The 18,411-nt window shown below is 39.6% G+C and overlaps 1 protein-coding gene across 1 annotated transcript; it reads left to right on the top strand.

Annotated features, from left to right (window-relative positions):
* Nucleotides 1-259: 259 nt before the first annotated feature.
* Nucleotides 260-17,073, top strand: TMEM35A (transmembrane protein 35A). The gene is made up of 2 exons (XM_081277630.1): nucleotides 260-410; nucleotides 16,064-17,073. The coding sequence occupies exons 1-2, from the start codon at nucleotides 291-293 to the stop codon at nucleotides 16,445-16,447; spliced, it is 504 nt and encodes a 167-aa protein (XP_081133756.1). The 5' UTR covers nucleotides 260-290; the 3' UTR covers nucleotides 16,448-17,073.
* The last annotated feature ends 1,338 nt before the right edge of the window (nucleotides 17,074-18,411 follow it).

Below are 18,411 nucleotides of genomic sequence, written 5' to 3'. Positions count from 1 at the left end.
TAAAAACTTGAACTCCCCGCCACAGTTTAGGGCTTCCTTTAATTTCCAGACTATCTTTTTGGCCTGTGAGGTGCAAGCGTAGGGCATTAGGACCCAGCGATTGTTGTAGTGAGAGTGGTTGAATCTCGATCTCTCAATTTTTCTCTCGAGCTCCCTCCTCTCTCTTTGTCATTCTGGCTGCCTGCTGCCTCCGCAGCGTCCCTCTAGCTCTCCCTGTGCTAACTGCCTGCGCCTTAGACCGACGGGTGCGCAAAGCAGAAGGATTAGTTGGGACCTGCTTTGGTGACCTTATGGCATCCCCCAGAACCGTAACTATCGTGGCCCTCTCAGTGGCCCTGGGACTCTTCTTTGTTTTCATGGGGACTATCAAGTTGACCCCCAGGCTCAGCAAGGATGCCTACAGTGAGATGGTAAGTGAGGCAAACGGGCGATGAGGAGCGCACCTCCATGGGATTTCTGGTACCTCTCCCCTTCTTTCTCCGTCTCTAGTCCCATCCCCTTAACCTCTACCCCCACCCTGGATATTCCTTTCTCCCCAACAACTTTGCAGCTCGGGAGGAGCAGTTGGACAAGAGCGATTTCATTCGTGGGCTATACTGGGAGCAACTGTTTTGGAACCACTGAATATCAGTGGGGGGAGGGGCTGACCAGCGAGTAACCCCCAACCCCAAGTAAACCAGAAGGCTGAGCCCGGTGTAACACCTGTCATTGGCAGGAGTCCTTCCCTCTTTCCAGCACACACCCAAAGTCCAGGGCACCAGTCTGCAAGTCTGATTCCTAACCTCCGAGCTAAGAGTTTAAGAAGCCGGAGAGTTTATTTATTTTAGGGAGGAACAAAGAAGGAAGAGGGGGGAGCTGGGAAGAATGGGTTACTAAAAGGAGCAATTTGTAGGGGCTGGCTAGGTAGGTATTCTTCACCCCAGGCACAGAGCTGATAGTATTCCTCTAGCTCCCCTGCACGTATCTGGATCCTTAAGACAAAGCAGTCTTGGCCCAAATAAAGGTCATTGAGCTCCTGCTTCTGCCCTTCTCCTAAGAGAGAGCTAGATATTTTATTTTGTTTTTTAATGTAGGCTAATCTGCAAAATCTGCCTTTTCTCTCCTGCAAAACAGTCCATAATCCCACCTTTCCTCCAATGGATGCCTGGGGCCAGGCCCTCTGCAGGTTTTCCCCTCTGCAGAGTTGGAATCACCGAAGGTGACTGGCCAAAACATCTCTGCAACCTGGGGGCTGGGCTGCTTTCCTCAGTTGGGTGTGATGAGGACTTGCTTTTATGTTGTGGAGTACTAGGAGGTAGCAAGAATGTTTCCAGCACTTTCGGTTGCCTCTCCCCCTGTCACTTTACCTCTTCGTTTACCCGCCCCAGATGAAGGGAACCTGCTTCTCCAAGCCTTTGCCAGACTGCCAGTAATGGGAGGGAGCACATTACTGGGCTCTCAAGGTCAAGAAGGAAATGAGCTTAGGGGAGGAACAGAAGGGAGACAGAAAAGAGGCAAGAGGGACTCCCTGTTAGGGCTGATGCTGAGAGAAATAGCTTCACACGTTGAGATGAATTAATCACTCTCCTGGAGCCCAATGCAGAGCTTTCCAGGGCCCATCAACGTGAGCTGCAAATGGATGGACACTGGCAAATTATAGATGCTCAGAAAATGTTTGCAGGCAGCTCTGGTTTCTGTCTCAGGGTTTGAGCTAGAGCTTTCCATTTCTTCTTAACCACAGGATCAACCTGGGGTGGGGGAGGGTGGCTGGAACTCAGGGCTTAGGTCTAGCCCCAGTGGCAAATCCTAATATCCTTCTCCTTTCCCCCCTCCCCTCCTCCCAGCATGTTTGACCAGATGGAATTGAAATCAGGTCAAAATGAGTATCTAAGGCAGTCTGGTGGTGGTGGTGGGGGGGTGAGGTAGCAGAAGCCACCAAAGGGTTTGAAAAGATTGGGGCAGATGGAGAGGGTGCAGGGGAAATGTCACTATATTTTTGTCTTGGTTATAGTAGTTTAATGTTATATTATAAATAAATGAATGTGTTCTTGCTTTACTCTTCATATGTACATATATTTATGTATTTATGTGTGTGCACCATAGTATTTTAAGGCTTTCCCTGTCTTAGGGAAATTGTACCCTTCTTCAGTATAAATCCTGATCTCCATACCTTGCTCAGCTGCTTTAAAGGCCCCCAAAGCTGTGCCCTAAGTACAGTGTTAGGCTCTGCAGACAATCCAACTAAGATGGAGTCACCGGGAATCTTCCTACCAGCTTGGCAGGAGCTCATGAGGAGGACCAGCCACACATGGGTTTACAGTAGGCTTGTTCCTAGGGAGTAGAGCTGTCTATTGCAACCTAATGAAAGAAAGAAGAAACAAACATGAAGATTTCATGTCATATGTGGGAACATATTTAAAATAATTATAATCTAAAATAGTAGAGTGGAACCACTGTGTGTGTGTGTGTGTGTGTGTGTGTGTGTGTGTATTCACATCTATGCTTCTGTGCTCATGAGCATCTGGAAGGAATGGAAAGACTACATCTAACTGGGAGGTAGATGTCACTGTGGTATGAAGCTTTGAAGAGGATTTTGAGACTGCCCTTTTTCAGGGTCCTTTCCTGTACTGAGCATCAGGATAGAGATGGCTCTCTGGGATAGACCCACTGCATAGTGCCTAGGCTTGGCCCAGCTTTATTCTTAAGTCCATAGGAAAAGGGGGAGATTTAATTCTAGTACAAAGAAGGCACTCAATGTGTGTTTGTGTGTAGATATACATACACACATATACACATATATATGTGTATCTGTTATATATATAGAAGTGTGTGTGTATGTGTATATATATACACACACAAAAGTACAGTTTTTTGTATGTATATATATACACATATATGTGTATATATATACATACATATTTTTTGTATATGTATATATATGTGTATATATACACATACACACATATAATGGATGATGAATAAGAGAGTCATTGTAGGGCTGGGGATATAGCTCAGTTGGTAGAGTGCTTGCCTCACATGCACAAAGCCCTGGGTTCAATCACTAGCACTACACACACACACACACACACACACACACCAAAAAAAAAAAAAAAGACCTTAATTGGTCACCCCCCCCTCAGATTTCTTTGATTTTCTCTTTATTATGCAGTTCAGGAGCTATTTATTGTTTTTTAGAAGAGGTCAATAGTCCCTAAGAACCCCAAGCCTAGATCAGATTGGATGATTATCTGGAATTTTCTGTTTTCCATTTATGAGTGATTCCTCTGCATTGATGGGGTTAGTCATGTATTGACTGCAGTGGCATTTCTCATAAGATCTTAAAATGCTGTTGTAGCTATTATTGCTTTTAAGATGATTTGTTTTTTAAAACAGCTCTGTGAGATAGATTCATTTTATTAGCTATTCTTATTTTACTGATGGATAAACTGAAGCACAGCAAGTTTAATGACTTATCCAAGGTCATAGGGTAAGCTGTCGTTGGAGCAGAGATTAGAAACCAAGTTCACAAGCCAATACTCCCAGTGGAGGGGTCATTAGTGTTTAAAATTATTGGATTTTTTTTTTTTTGGATGCCAGAACCTACAACTGATTCTTGAAAATAACTGGTATGTTCTGCCTCCCTTTTTTTTTTTGTACCAGTTCAACTCCTCAATCTATATTTTTGGATTTTGTTTTATTTTTACTTTAGAACCAATTTTTCAAATTTAGATGTTTTGTTTTTACTTCTCTGCCAATTTTTTCTTGTCCTAAAACCATTAGTGTTATGCTTAGGTGTTATTTCCTCCATGGAGAATCACTGCTAAAAACGGAATAGATAAATGATTATGACCCCCCCCACCCCCCGTCTTGACTGGAGAGGCCAGAAAAGATTAGAGGAAAAAGTACAGTTTTTTTTTTTTTTTTTTTTTTGTGTGTGTGTGTGGTTGTTGTTGTTTTAAGTACTGGAGATCACACCTAAGGCCTTACACATGAAAGGCAAATACTCTACCACTAAGCTACATTCCCAGCCCAAGAATGCAGGCTTTGGATTCATACAGGCTTAGGTTTGTGTCCTGGCATTTTGGTGTTTAAGTTTCCTTATTTATAAAATGGGTATAATAATAAATATCTCAAAAGGTTGTAAATATGAACAGAGATTGCTTATGAAAGTATTTTATACAGGGGCTGAGGCTGTGGCTCAATGGTAGAGCACTTGCCTAGTATGTGTGAGGCACTGGATTCGATTCACAGCACCATATATAAGGAAATTAATAAAATAAAGGTCTATACATATAAAAATATTTTTAAAAAGAAAGTATATTATACAGTGTTTGCTGTAGTAGATGTTCAAGAAATGCTGAGAGAGGGCTAGTGATGTAACTCAGTGGTAGGGCCCTTGCCCAGCATGCATGAGAACCTGGGTTTGATTCTCAGGAAAGAAGAAAGAAAGAGAGAAAGAGAGAAAGAGAGAAAGAAGATAGAAAGAAAGAAAGAAAGAGAGAGAGAGAGAGAGAGAGAGGGAGGGAGGGAGGGAGGGAGGGAGAAAGAAATGCTCTGCATGAGGTGATGATGATAATTTATTATATTTTATGCAGTGGATTTCTAACTAATTGAATGGTCTGTTTAAGGGACTGAAATCAAGCATTTAGAAGAAAAAGATGCTATTTTTGTGTGCCCTGGTAAACAAAATTATATGACCAGCTAGTACTAAAAAATCTACTTGCTGCTGGGTAATGCACAGTGGATCCCATGTGGAACTTGCAGATGCATCTCTGAATAGCCCATTTGGCATGTGTTGTCTCATACCTCCTCCAGAATAAGCAAGTATTATAGAGTACTCTAAATCCTACGTGAATCCAACATGATTTGCTACTCCTTTAACTAAATGCCTTCATTAGTTTACTTGAATTGGAAGACAGTACTTACAGGTGCTGCTAGGCAGTTTCCTGTGCAGTGATTAACACATGAATGGTTAATTTGAATTAAGTTTGATATTCAGCTTTTTGTAGCAGTGCTTTTATCCTGTCAGCACAGGGAGCCAAATGTGGAATGATAAGAAAACACCAAAATTCTGTCAAAATGAAACCAAAAAATTTTGGCCCTGAGGATAATGGGACACATCTTAGATTTTTTGAATCTCCTCATAGTAGAGGTTTGTTGATTTGGTTGATTTAGTTATTTAGTTATCTGTCCTCCCATTTGTGAACCCTGGGGATACACACCCAAAATGTTCAGGCAGCTTATTTAATGTTCATATTTAATGAACATTAATCATATTTAATGTTTAATATAATAAGGTAGTCATTCACTGGTGCTTAGTCTGCTCTCTGTACCAAATGTTTATTTCCTTAGAGAGGAAACTGAGACCCTGAGATAGGAAGTGATTGTACTTAGTTATCACAGCTAGCCATCACAAGTTAATCTACACAATGGAGTTTATGTCAGAGAGCTTATAGATGCGTAGCCTGGCCAACAGTTTAGTTTGTTTCACAGCGACCTTTGACAGTAGAAGCCAGACTTTTCTTTTTGTAATATATGTGTGTATGTGTGTGTGTGTGTGTGTGTGTGTGTGTGTGTGTGTGTGTGTATATATATATATATATATATATATATATATATATATATATAGTTGTAGGTGAACACAATATCTTTACTTCATTTTTATGTGGTGCTGAGGATCACATGTGCTAGGCAAGCACTCTACCACTGAGCCAAAACCCCAACCTGAAACCAGACTTTTCTATCCTAAGATGTAATGTAGAAAGGATCCCCTATGGTTAGTAGGACCAAGCTTTTTAGCTTCCTCTTAAGGTGGGCACTAAATGACAATAGACAGTAGAATTGCTCTAAAAGTGTTTATCATTCATATGGATATTTGGGATATTTGGCAATGGAACAGGTGATGAGCTTTTTATTACATTTAAACAACAATATATGTCACAGGTGTTTTGGTTTTTTTTTAACAGAAATTCAGGAAAATCATACATGAGTCAGTAAATTTCACAGCACTTATGTCGGCTTTATGGTCCAAGATAGCAACCAGGCTGAGATTTTTAGACAAAATGTATTTTTTGTGAGTGCCCTCTTCTGCTCTCATACTGTTTTTCCCCTGTAAATTTTATTGAAGTATAACATTTATACCAAGACACACACAAGGAATTTTCAGGATACTCCCATGTAACCAGACATCAAAGACAAGAAATAGTATTGAGTCTGGCGCCATGGCACATGCCTATAATCCCAGAAATTCAGGAGGCTGAGTCAAGAGGATCACAAATTGTAGGCCAGTCTCAGTAACTTAGCCAGACCCTTAGCAACTTAGTAAGAACCTGTCTCAAAAATAAAAAGGAATGGGGATGTACTTCAGTGGTAAAAATCCCTGGGTTCAATCCCCAGTACCATTTAAAAAAAGAGAGAGCAAGCACTGAGTAGCACCCTCGCTACGCCCCTCATGGACGATTCCAGTTACTTCTCTCCCAAGGGTAATTACTATCCTGACTTCTAATGACATAAGTTAGTCTTACCTATTTTTGAATTTTATATAAGTATATTATACAGTTTATTTGCCCAACTATTTTTTTTCTTTCACCTAATTGGCATAAGTGACCTAAAGTGGATCAAATCACTTGCCCTTTTCCCCCATTTTGTCGTGTTAGCTGGCTTAGGTCTGTTATTAATTATAATCAAAGATGAATGTTATTTGACAGTTTTCAGCTTTTCAAGGTTTAATGTAATTAATTTGAGATCATGGCCCCTGGGGTGAGGAATAAATGACAAAAGAGAAAAAGGGGTATGACTAAGGAAAGTCTCCCTATACTTTTGGCTCATGTCTGAATCATATATCCTCATACCACAAGAATGGACCTGCTTGATTCATCACTATTATTATTGAAATTACCATGACTTGCAAATATATGGATTTCTAGTTGGGTGGTTCATTAATGATAAAATGTGTACACTGTGATTCTTTAACTAAATCCCCCAAATGCTCATTTCAATTAAAAAAAGGGAAACTGAGGTAATAAAATACCTGGTATTTTTTCCAAGCAATTAGGGGTAAAACCAAAATTGGAATTTAGATCATTTTTAAGAATACTGGTGAGCTGAGCATAATGGCACAGGCCTGTAATCCCAGCGACTCAGGAGACTGAGGCAGGAAGATTGCAAGTTCAAAACCAGCTTGGGCAATTTAGCAAGACCCTGTCTCAACATAAAAAATAAAAAGGGCTTGGCATGTAGCTCAGTAGTAAAGTGCCCCTGGGTTCAATCCCTGGTACACCCCACCTCCTGCCCCCTGGGGGAAAAAAAAACTGATCCAAGGATATTGCTGGATGATTGCCTTTGACTGGGGGATTAGAAACATTGACTAAACCCTTCTCTTTCCTGATTCTTTCCCTTATAGGGAAACTATGGTTTCAGGGTCTGCCTCAATTCAGTGGAAAGAAACAGACCTAATAAAGTAAATTGCAAGACCCTTTTGGGAAAACGAATGGGTCAACTCTCTTTATTCTTACTATCAATACAATTAAAGTCTTTAAAGACCTAGTTACCATAGACTCAAGACTGTGACTCTTCTATTGTTAGAAATGAGGTGGCCTGGACCAAGCTATAATAATGGGGCTTGGAATAGTAGGATTCTTTTGATGTTTCTATGTTATTCCACAAGAGAAAGAATAAAGAACTTCCTACAATGTTAAGAGCCAGCCAAGAGTCAAACACAGTGTTACACACTTGTAATCCCACTGGCTGGCTCTAGAGTCTGAGGCAGGAGGATCACAAGTTCAAAGCCAGCCTCAGCAATCAGCAAGGCCCTAAGCAACTCACAAAGACCCTGTCGCAAAATAAAAAATAAATAAATAAAAAAGGGCTGGAGATGTGGCTCAGTGGTTAAACACCCATGGGTTCAATCCCTGGTACCAAAAAGAAAAAAAAAAAAAGCCATTCAAACTCAGTTCCATCTCTAACAAACTACACATTACCTCTTTGGAGTTCTAGAAAATAGATCTTATCTATACCAACTCAGCTTTAAACTAAAGACTTGATAAGTGACTTATTTACATACAGTTTTCTCTTTAGAAAAAGAGGAAAGAAAGAGGCAACAGGTGCATAAAAATATTCACATGGGCTGGGGTTGTAGCTCAGTGGTAGAGCACTCGCCTCACACGTGTGGGACCCTGGATTCGATCCTCAGCACCACATAAAAATAAATAAGTGAAATAAAGGTATTGTGTCCAACTACAACTAAAAAATAATAAATATTAAAAAAAATATCCACAGCTGCAGTTTAACAGGTTAGTTAAATGGCTGGTTAGGGTGGTGTATGCCTATAATCCTAGAAATTTGGGGGGCTGAGGCAGGAGGATTGCAAGTTTAAATCCAGGATCAATCAGTAACTTCGTGAGGCCCTAAGCAACTTAGTAAGACCCTGTCACAAAATAAAATATTAACAAAAAGGGCTGGGGATGTGGCTCAGTGGTTAAGTGCCCCTGGGATCAATCCCAAGTACCCCCCCCAAAAGAAAAGTTAGCTAAAAAAACAAAAGAAAAAAAAAGGTGGGGAGGCTGGGGTTGTGGCTCAGTGGTAGAGTGCTCACCTACTATGCATGAGACACTGGGTTCGATTCTCAGCACCACATAAAAATAAAATGAAGATATTGTGTCCACCTAAAACTAAAAATAAATATTTAAAAAAAAGGAATATAGAGTTACACCAAATTGAGACAAAAAAGATCTTGAGAGAAAAAAGATCTTGGAATTCATAGGCACTTGATTTTAACATCTGAAATTTGGACCCAGGCTATAGATTGCACTACATTATAGATAAGAATCTATTTTTTGGTACCTGGGATTGAACCCAGGAACACTTCTTAAACCACTGAGCCCCTCCCCAGCCCTTTTTATTTTTTATTTTGACCCAGGGTCTTGCTAAGTTGCTTAGAACCTCACTAAGTAGCTGAGGCTGGCTTCGAACTTGTGATCCTCCTGCCTCAACCTCCTGAGCTTCTGGAATTATAGGCATAGGCCATAATGCTTGACAAGGATCTATTCTTAAATAAGTGGTTAACACTAGCCAGAAAGAGAGAGTTCCCAGAAGCCATTCAGCCAGCATTTGGAAGTCTTAGCTCAGAACTAACTGGAAAAACCCAACTTGCTTCCTGTATTCATCAATAAGAAACTTACACTTAGGATTTAGAAGTTGCCTCTTGAGAAACTTTATGTTGCTAATTAGAAATGGCCCTTACTTAAAAGTGTTAAGAGGCTGGGTTGTTGCTCAGCGGTACAGCGCTCGCCTAGCATGTGTGAGGCACTGTGTTCCATCCTCAGCACCACATACAAATAAATAAAATAAAGGTATTGTGTCCACCTATAACTAAAATACATATTTAAAAAAATGTTAAAGATACCCTAGATACATGTATGACTGCACATGTGGTGCGACTCTACATCATGTACAACCAGAGAAATGAAAAGTTGTGCTCCATTTGTGTACAATGGATCAAAATGCATTCTGCTATCATGTATAACTGATTAGAACAAGTAAAAAAACACATCAAAAAAAGTGTTGGGCTGTGGTTGTGGCTCAGCCGTATGTAGAGTGCTTGCCTAGCACGTGCGAGGCCCTGGGTTCAATCCTCAGTACCACATAAAAATAAATTTAAAAAAAAATAAAGGTATTGTGTCCAACTACAACTAAAAAATAAATATAAAAAATATTAAAAAGTGTTAAGGAGCTGGGGATATAGCTCAATTGGTAGAGTGCTTGCCTTGCATGCTCAAGGCCCTGGGTTTGATCCTCAGCAACACACACACACACATACACACACACACACACACACACACTCTCACACAAAGTGTTGAGAAGGTCTGTTTGGTCTATATTTCTTTTCCCAATGTCTCCTTGCTACCATCAGCTGCCTGCAGAGGAGGAGGTCATAGGCAGGTGGTGTATTCAGGCTAACAGAGGAAAGGGGTAAGCCTGTAACCATCGCCTCTGACCCTCGGCTCAGTTCTGCTCCACACGGGCTTGGCTGTACTCAGCCTAGATTTTACCTACTGGTCAATCTCTTTCCTCATTTCTCTCTGAAAAATCCCTGATTTAATCTAATAAAGAAAAGGGAGAGCTGGATATATAGTGGTGCACGCCTGTAATCCCAGCAACTCAGGAGGCTAAGGTAAGAGAATCACAAATTAAAAACCAGACTCAGCAAATTAGTGAGGCCCTAAGCAACTTAGCAAGACCATGTCTCAAAATATAAAACAGGCTGGGGCTCAGTGGTTAAACACCCTTGGGGTCAATCCCTGGTACAAAAAAAAAAAAAAAGAAAAAGAAAAAGAGAAAGAGAGGGGAAGAACAACTAACATTTTGTATTTCTTTGTGTGCTCAGGATCAGGTAGGGATCAAGATGAGTTTAAATTTTAAATAGGGATGGTCTCTGATAGGAGATTAGGGATAGTTAAGTGAGGCAAGGTCAGGTAAGTTAAGAGTCAGAGCCTACTATATTTTTTAAAAATATTTTAAAAATATTTTTAAAAAATATTTATTTATTTCTATTTATATATGACAGTTGAATGCATTACAATTCTTATTACACATATAGAGCACAATTTTTCATACCTCTGTTTGTATACAAAGTATATTTACACCCATTTGTGTCTTCTATACCTGTACTTTGGATAATAATGATCATCACATTCCACCATCATTAATAACCCCATGCCCCCTCCCTTCCCCTTCAACCCCTCGGCCCTATCTAGAGTTCATCTATTCCTCCCATGCTACTGCTCCCTATCCCACTATGAATCAGCCTCCTTATATCAAAGAAAACATTCGGCATTTGTTTTTTTGGGATTGGCTAACTTCACTTAGCATTATCTTCTCTAACTCCATCCATTAACCTGCAAATGCCATGATTTTATTCTTTTTTATTGCTGAGTAATATTCCATTATGTATATATACCACATTTTTATCATTTAAAATTTTTATATCTTCTTCATTAGAGATATTATTTATCTTGATTAATGAGTGTTTTTGGTAACCCCTTAAATTTTTCACCAAGGCAAGTAGACTTACTTTCTTTGCCTTTGTCCCCAACCTGGTCAGGAAAATGAGACATAGAGGTCAAATAAGTTACTCATGAACATCCCACTAGAAAGTGGCAGAGTTGAGCCAAGAGCAGTGGCACATGCCTGTAATCCCAGCAAGAAGACTGAGGCAGGAGGACCACAAGTTCAAGGTCAGGCTCAGCAACTTAGCAAGGCCCTAAGCAACTTAATGAGACACTGTGTCAAAATAAAAAATAAAAAAGCTGGGGATGTGGCTTAGTGGTTAAATAGCCCTAGGTTCAATTCCCGGGACCAAAAGAAAAAGAAAATAAAGTGGCACACCCAATTAGAATAAGTTACACTCCATGTTGTATAATATGTCAAAATACACTCTGCTGTCATGTATATCTAAAAAGAACAAATAAAAAAGAAAGTGGTGCAATTGAAATTGGAAGTCAAGTTTACTTGGGTCTATTCTCATGCTTTTTTTCCCCCCCACTAAGCCATCAGTCTTTTTTTTTTTTTTTTGTGCTGGGGATTGAACCCAGAGGCACTAAACCACTGAGCCACATCCCCATCCTTTTAAAAATATTTTATTATTTTATTTAGAGACTGAGTTGCTTAGGATCTCACTAAATTACTGAGCCTGGCCTTCAACTTCCGATCTTACTGTCTTAGCCTCCCGAGCTGCTGAGATTACAGGAATGCACTACCATGCCCAGCCAGATTTAATTTTTAAAAACACTTTTTATTTGCAGTTGGTTGAATCCACAGAGGTGGAACCTGTAGGTATGAAGGGCTGATTGTAATTGTATGACATCTGGTGCTTCCCCACCCCCACCCCCCAGTGCTGAGGATTGAACTCAGGGCCTTGTGCATGGGAGGCAAGTACTCTACCAACTGAGCTATATCCCCAGCCCATCTGCTGCCTTTTGTGTGTGAGTGTAGAGGGCATTCACATGCACACTGGGGATTAAAAGAAACTCACGCACATGCTCTATCACTGAGTTACACCCACAAACCCATTAGTCTCTTCTTTTATTTTTTTTTTAGTTGTTAATGAACATTTGTTTTATTTATTTATATGAGGTACTGAGAATTGAACCCAGTGCCTCACTCATGCTAGGCAAGCACTCTTGCCACTGAGTCACAACCCCAGCCCCATTGGTGTCTTCTAAAACTCCTTTTGGGGCCGGGTGCAGTGGTACATGTCTGTAATCCCAGTGATTTGGGAGGTTGAGGCAGAGGAATATAAATTCAAAGCCAGTCTAAGCAATTTAGTGAGGCTCTTAGCAACTCAGTGTGAAACCCTGTCTCAAAATGAAATATAAAAAAGTGCCGGGAATATGGCTCACTGGTTAAGCACCCCTGAGTCCAATACCTGGTACAAAAACAACAACAACAGCAAACTCCTCTTGGTGTCTGAGATTCTCTCTCCTGATTTTCCTCTCACTTTTTTGACCATAACTTTGTTCTGTGTGCTTTGTGGACTCTCTTTTCCTTCCCATATCTTAAATGTCTGTCACAGAATTGTATATACCCTCCTTGGGCATACTGATGACTATCCATGCTTGATCATTAGCCCAGACTTCTCTAATTGAGCTGCCTACAAATCATCTCCACTTGGGTGCTTTTAAAGGTATCTTGATTCAAAAACCCCAAATCAAGTTTCTCTTAGTCCTCCTACTCCCATCTCTCCCAATATTTTCTCATGTTTGGAAAATGGTAACACCTGTTTACCCAGGCATCCAAACCAAAGACCTCAGAATCTTTCTTGACTCTTTTCTTCAGTGGCTACAACCAATAAGACGCCAAATTCTGTTGATTTTGCTTTCAAAGTATTCTTTTTAAAATCTTTTTAAAAAATCTGTTCTACTTAGTTGTACATGACAGCAGAATGCATTTAAATTCATCATGCACAAATGGAGCACAACATTTCAATTCTGGTTGTACACAGTGTAAAGACATACTATTCGTGTAACCATCCATGTACCTAGGGTAAATGATGTCCATCTCATTCTACCATCTTTCCTATCCTTATAACCTTTCCCCAATCTTCCTTTTGCCCAATCCAAAGATCCTCCATTCTTCCCCCACCACCACCACCATTGTAGATCAGTATCCACTAATCAGTGAAAACATTTGACCTTTAATTTTTAGGGACTGGCTTATTTCGCTAAGCATAATATTCTCCAATTCCATCCATTCACCTGAAAATGCCACAGTTTTATTCTCTTTTAATGCTGAGTAATATTCCACAGTTTCTTTATCAATTCATCTATTGATGGGCATCTAGATTGGTTCCACAGTTTAGCTATTGTGAATTCAGCTGCTATAAACATTGGTGTGGCTATGTCACTATAGTACACTGATTTTAAGTCCTTTGGGTATATCAAAGTATTCTTGTTTTTTTTTTTTTTCTTTCTATCTTCAATGTCATTATGCTAGTCTGGGTCTCTACCTGATCTCTTTGTTTCCAAGTATCTCTCTCCCAATCCATCCTTCATTCTATTTCCAGAAGAACCTTCCTTAATAAAGCAAATTGATTACGTTTACTCCCCCTGGCTTATAGGACAAAGTCTAAAGCTCCATAACACAAAAACAAACACCATTCTTTTTTGGTTTTGTTTTTGGTACCAGGGACTGAACTCAGAGGCACTCGGCCACTGAGCCACATCCCCAGCCCTATTTTGTATTTTATTTAGAGACAGGGTCTCACTGAGTTGTTTAGTGCCTCACTATTGCTGAGGCTGGCTTTGAACTTGCCATCCTACTGTCTCAGCCTTCCGAGCCGCTGGGATTACAGGCGTGTGCCACCCCGCCCAGCCAGACACCATTCTTCATGACCCAATTCATATCTATTTCTTCTGTTTTACATCTCACCTCTCTTCCTTTCCTCCCCCAATCTATGCTAAACTCAGGAAGTGTTTGCAACAAACCAGTCTATTTTGTGCTTTAGGGGCCTTTTCTCATCCAGCTTTCTCTGTCTGCAAAGCCCTTCCTGTATTGATCTTGCAAATGCCTACTCTTCTTTGAAGATTTAACTCTCAATTTTCTGTCATCATCTAGGGAGATTTGACCACTCTCTGATGTGCTTCCTCTGTACCCAATACATAATTTTATTCAGCACTCACAACATTTTATTCCATTTATGCTTTTACATATCTACTTTTTCCCTTGTAAACTTTAAGCTTCAGGATGGCAGTGCCCTTTGAATGATTGATGTCTGTATCCAGAATACTTAATACAGTGCCTATCACAGGGAGACAATAAATACTGGGTCAGTGAATAGATTTTTTTAATGAAAAATAAAGCAGTGGACCAAACTAGTAAGACACTTGATAAAAATGTCATCAATATACTCCCAAATGAGGATTATGCCAATCTGAATAGTGAAAACTATGAATGACCTATTACCCTAAAATCTATATAATTCTATTATTTTGTAATATATCTAGTGACTCCTTCTTCTGTCCTATAACGTTTCCTTTTGGGTTGCCATTGGACCTTGTACAGACATCTATTATATACAATTAAACATGCTGCTATAATAATGTCATTTACATATCCACCCCCCACTAGACTGAGAGCTTCCTGATCCTGCCTTAGTTCTCTCTGTATCTTCAATGCACATACCAAAGTAGGTGTTCAATAAGTATTTGAATTAAGCTAACAAAAGTATTATCTTGTAAATGTCTAAAGTTTATTTCAATGAACAGTGGAATGATTTTTGTCTTATTATATTAAGATATATAAGGAGCTAATATTTACATACATTTTTATTTCTCTATTTGCACAGCAATTTTTATAGATTCCACAAATGTAAAATCCAGTTCAGTTCTTTTTGGAAGTATCATAAATGCCAAATTAGGGAAGTACAACTTTTTTATATATATATTTTTTATTTTACTTATTTCTTTTTATGTGGTGCTGAGGATCAAACCCAGGGCCTTGCAAAATGCTAAGCAAAAGCGCTACCACTGAGCCACAACCCCAGCCCTAGGGAAGTACAACTTAAAGAAGCTTTATCATACCATGCCTTGCCTTGTTTTATTTTTTTATTTTTTGGTATTCATTCATGTGCATCTGGGTTTGTATAAGGCAGACCCTAGGAAATGTGGATGTGGCTAACACCTACCAGTTTTTATAGGCCCAGTGAATTTTCTTTTAAATCCTTAATGCTTATAATTTCTTTTTTTAAATATAAATGAGCTCCCCTTTAAAAAATTAAGTTTATTTTAATTTATTTATATGCAGTGTTGAGAATTGAACTCAGTGCCTTACACATACTAGGCAAGTGCTCTACCACTGAGCCACAACCCCAGCCCACTTATGATTTCTTTTTAGCAGCATTAGGAATTGAATCCAGTACCTTGTACTGGCAAGCACTCTACCACTAAGCTACATCCTCAACCCAATGGTTATAATTTATAATTGACAACTTTTTAAAATTATGAAGCCAAATTCTTTGCCTTATGACATTTCGTGCATGTCTTAGTCCATTCAAACTACTATAACAAAATACCATAAACAACAGAAACTTATTTCTCATGGTTCTAGAGTCAGGGAAGTCCAAGGTCAAGGTGCCAGCAGATTTGGTGTCTGTTGAGGACATTCATTTTGGTGACTTCTAGCTGTGTCCTTACATGGTATAAGGGGCAAGACAGCACTCTCTGGGACCTCTTTTATAAAGGCATTATCCCATTTATAAGGACTTCACCCCACAGCCTTATTAAATCCCAAAGGCTCTATGTACTAATACCATGGTCTTGTGGTTTAGGATTTCAACATGAATTTGGGGAGGACAAAAATATTCACACCATAGTAGTACTATTACTAAGTTTTAAATCACAGGGAACATAACAGATTGCTTGCTTTTTCTTAATTATAAGGCTTTTATTTAGGGGACAAAATGAAAAATGGGATTCCCTTGGCTGGTGTGTAAGTGCCATGATAGGGAAGGAGGCCCCTGTTTGTTTTTCTTCATTTGAATGTTAGTTATGGTTAACACAGTGTTTTTCTTATGACATTCCCATTCTAGAAACGTGCTTATAAGAGCTATGTTCGAGCTCTCCCTCTGCTGAAGAAAATGGGCATCAATTCCATTCTCCTCCGAAAAAGCATCGGTGCCCTTGAAGTAGCCTGCGGCATTGTCATGACCCTTGTGCCTGGGCGTCCCAAAGATGTGGCCAACTTCTTCCTACTCTTGTTGGTGTTGGCTGTGCTCTTCTTTCACCAGCTGGTTGGTGATCCTCTCAAACGCTATGCCCATGCTCTGGTGTTTGGAATTCTGCTCACTTGCCGCCTGCTGATTGCCCGCAAGCCTGAAGATCGGTCTTCTGAGAAGAAGCCCTTGCCTGAGAATGCTGAGGATCAACCCTCCTTATATGAAAAGGCCCCTCAGGGCAAAGTGAAGGTGTCATAGGAAAGTGGAAGTGCAAAAAGTGGACCTTCCAGGCAGTTGCCTCCATGACACCCAGGAAGATGTCAGTGTGTATTTTTCATTTGATTTATTTATCTTGGGGAAAATGGAAAATATAATCTGCAAGTTAACTGGCTTGTGTACATTGTACTCTAAAATGACCTCCCCACATTGACATTTGTGCACCACCTGTAATCACTCTGGGGCAATGCTCACATCTTGCTGCATGTACATGTATACGGCTACTATTGAAGTGTATTTGTGAGATGGACTCCAGCAAGCATGTGACTGTGAGATTATGTGTGGGGAAATGTATTGAACTATTGTGTGTGTACACACACACACATGTGGAGAAGGCTCTGATCTTGAACTAATCCTGCACAGGTATCCTTCCCTTTATAAATGGATTCCAGTAAAGATAGAATAAAACAAATTTCCTAAAAAGAGAATTCCATTTTTGGTATAAAACAAGTGACCTGTTCCCTGGTGGGAATGGTATGTTCTCTAGATAAAGCTGAAAACTTAAACTCACCACTTTAGGGAAAAATTCCTTTAATTTGAAACACTGAGTTATGTGTAAAATTAATTAATTAGCCTTTGCTTCAATAGTTAAGTTTTAAATACTTCATATTGAGTTTAATTTAAACAAAGGATACATGCAGTCAATTGATGGTCTATTCTTCAAGTGATAAAATAGGACGTTTCACCTTGCCTTTGTTCAAGCCCAACCTACTAAGTTCTTTTACTAACATTTAAAAACTGAAACAGTAATCTTGTTACTAGACATCTTCTTCGGATTTTCTTAAGCTCACAGCTGCCTCACTTCCACTATTCTTAGTAGCTAACCAGGATTTGGCAGCTGCTCCACTGTTGTGGTTGAGGGAGCAGGCATTGGTCTTGTTAGAAATCGGAATCTCAAACGTTAGCTATTCTCTGAAACTGTCTCTGAAAATTGACAGAGAAGCTGTATCCTGTTTCCCTGCCAAACAGATTTACTACCCCTATTGATTCTTCACTGAACTTTGCCAGTGTAAGCAGAGTTCAAATCACCCCCAGAGTTGTCTTCCCTACACTTCTTTATCATTCCAGTAGGTGGAGTTTAGCTGGCAGAAGGACATTTGACATGGGTTAGTTGGATTGAGCAGTATGGAAATTTGCTTCCTTCATCACATACTGCTGTTTCTCCTTGTTAAATGTGCTTTGATGGTTTTAGTATTATTGTGCCAGGGATGGGAAAAGGGGTGGGGGGTTGTGTGTGGGGAGAGTACCTATTGTATTTTCTTCAGTGTCATTGTTCTTGGTAATTGATACCTCTGTCTTATTTCTCTCATTCTTTCAAAATAAAAAAAATTTTTGAAATTTGGAGGAAATTGTCTGGATAAATACTGAACATATGAAAAGAAAGGGTATTTAAAAGGATTCAGGCTTTTTTGTTGTTGTTGTTTTTGGTCTGAATGAAGGAGGAGAAGAAAGAGAAAGTATAAGTATGATCACTTAATACACTAATGAAGTTGCCAAGGCCAGTTTGCTAATTCCTTATAAGTTCCCTCGCAACTTTTTTTTTTTGTTTTGGCAGTACTGGGGATTCAACCCAGGGCCTTGCACATGCTAGGCAAGCACTCTACTACTGAGTTACACCCCCAGCCTTTTCTATTTTATTTTCAGACTGGATCTTGCTAAGTTGCCCAGGCTGGTTTCAAACTTGGGATTCTCCTGCTTCTGCCTCCTAAGTACCTGGTCCCTCACTTTTTTTTGAATGCATATAAGACAGAAAGTTGTAGTTAGGATCTCAATACAATTTCCAGGTTTGGGAGTTCTTTATTAGTTGATGCCAAGGGAAGGTAAATTATTTCAGAGAAAATTGAAGGTTTATTAAATAAATATGAAGTACTGTCTCACTATGTACATGTCCATAGAGAGATCTAAGTTTTGCAGTGCCCAAAATTTGTCATGTTAGGCAAGTTATT

This window comes from Spermophilus citellus (genome assembly GCF_964194105.1).
Source record: "Spermophilus citellus genome assembly, chromosome: X".
Taxonomy (NCBI): Eukaryota; Metazoa; Chordata; class Mammalia; order Rodentia; family Sciuridae; genus Spermophilus; species Spermophilus citellus.
The sequence above is the reverse complement of the archived record's forward strand: the minus strand, read 5'-3'. Positions and strand labels throughout refer to the sequence as shown.

Coding starts and splice junctions, on each gene's coding strand:
- TMEM35A (XM_081277630.1), top strand. CDS start 291: ATGGCATCCCCCAGAACCGTAACTATCGTGGCCCTCTCAGTGGCCCTG. Junction 411..16,063: donor AGGATGCCTACAGTGAGATG/GTAAGTGAGGCA, acceptor TTCCCATTCTAG/AAACGTGCTTATAAGAGCTA.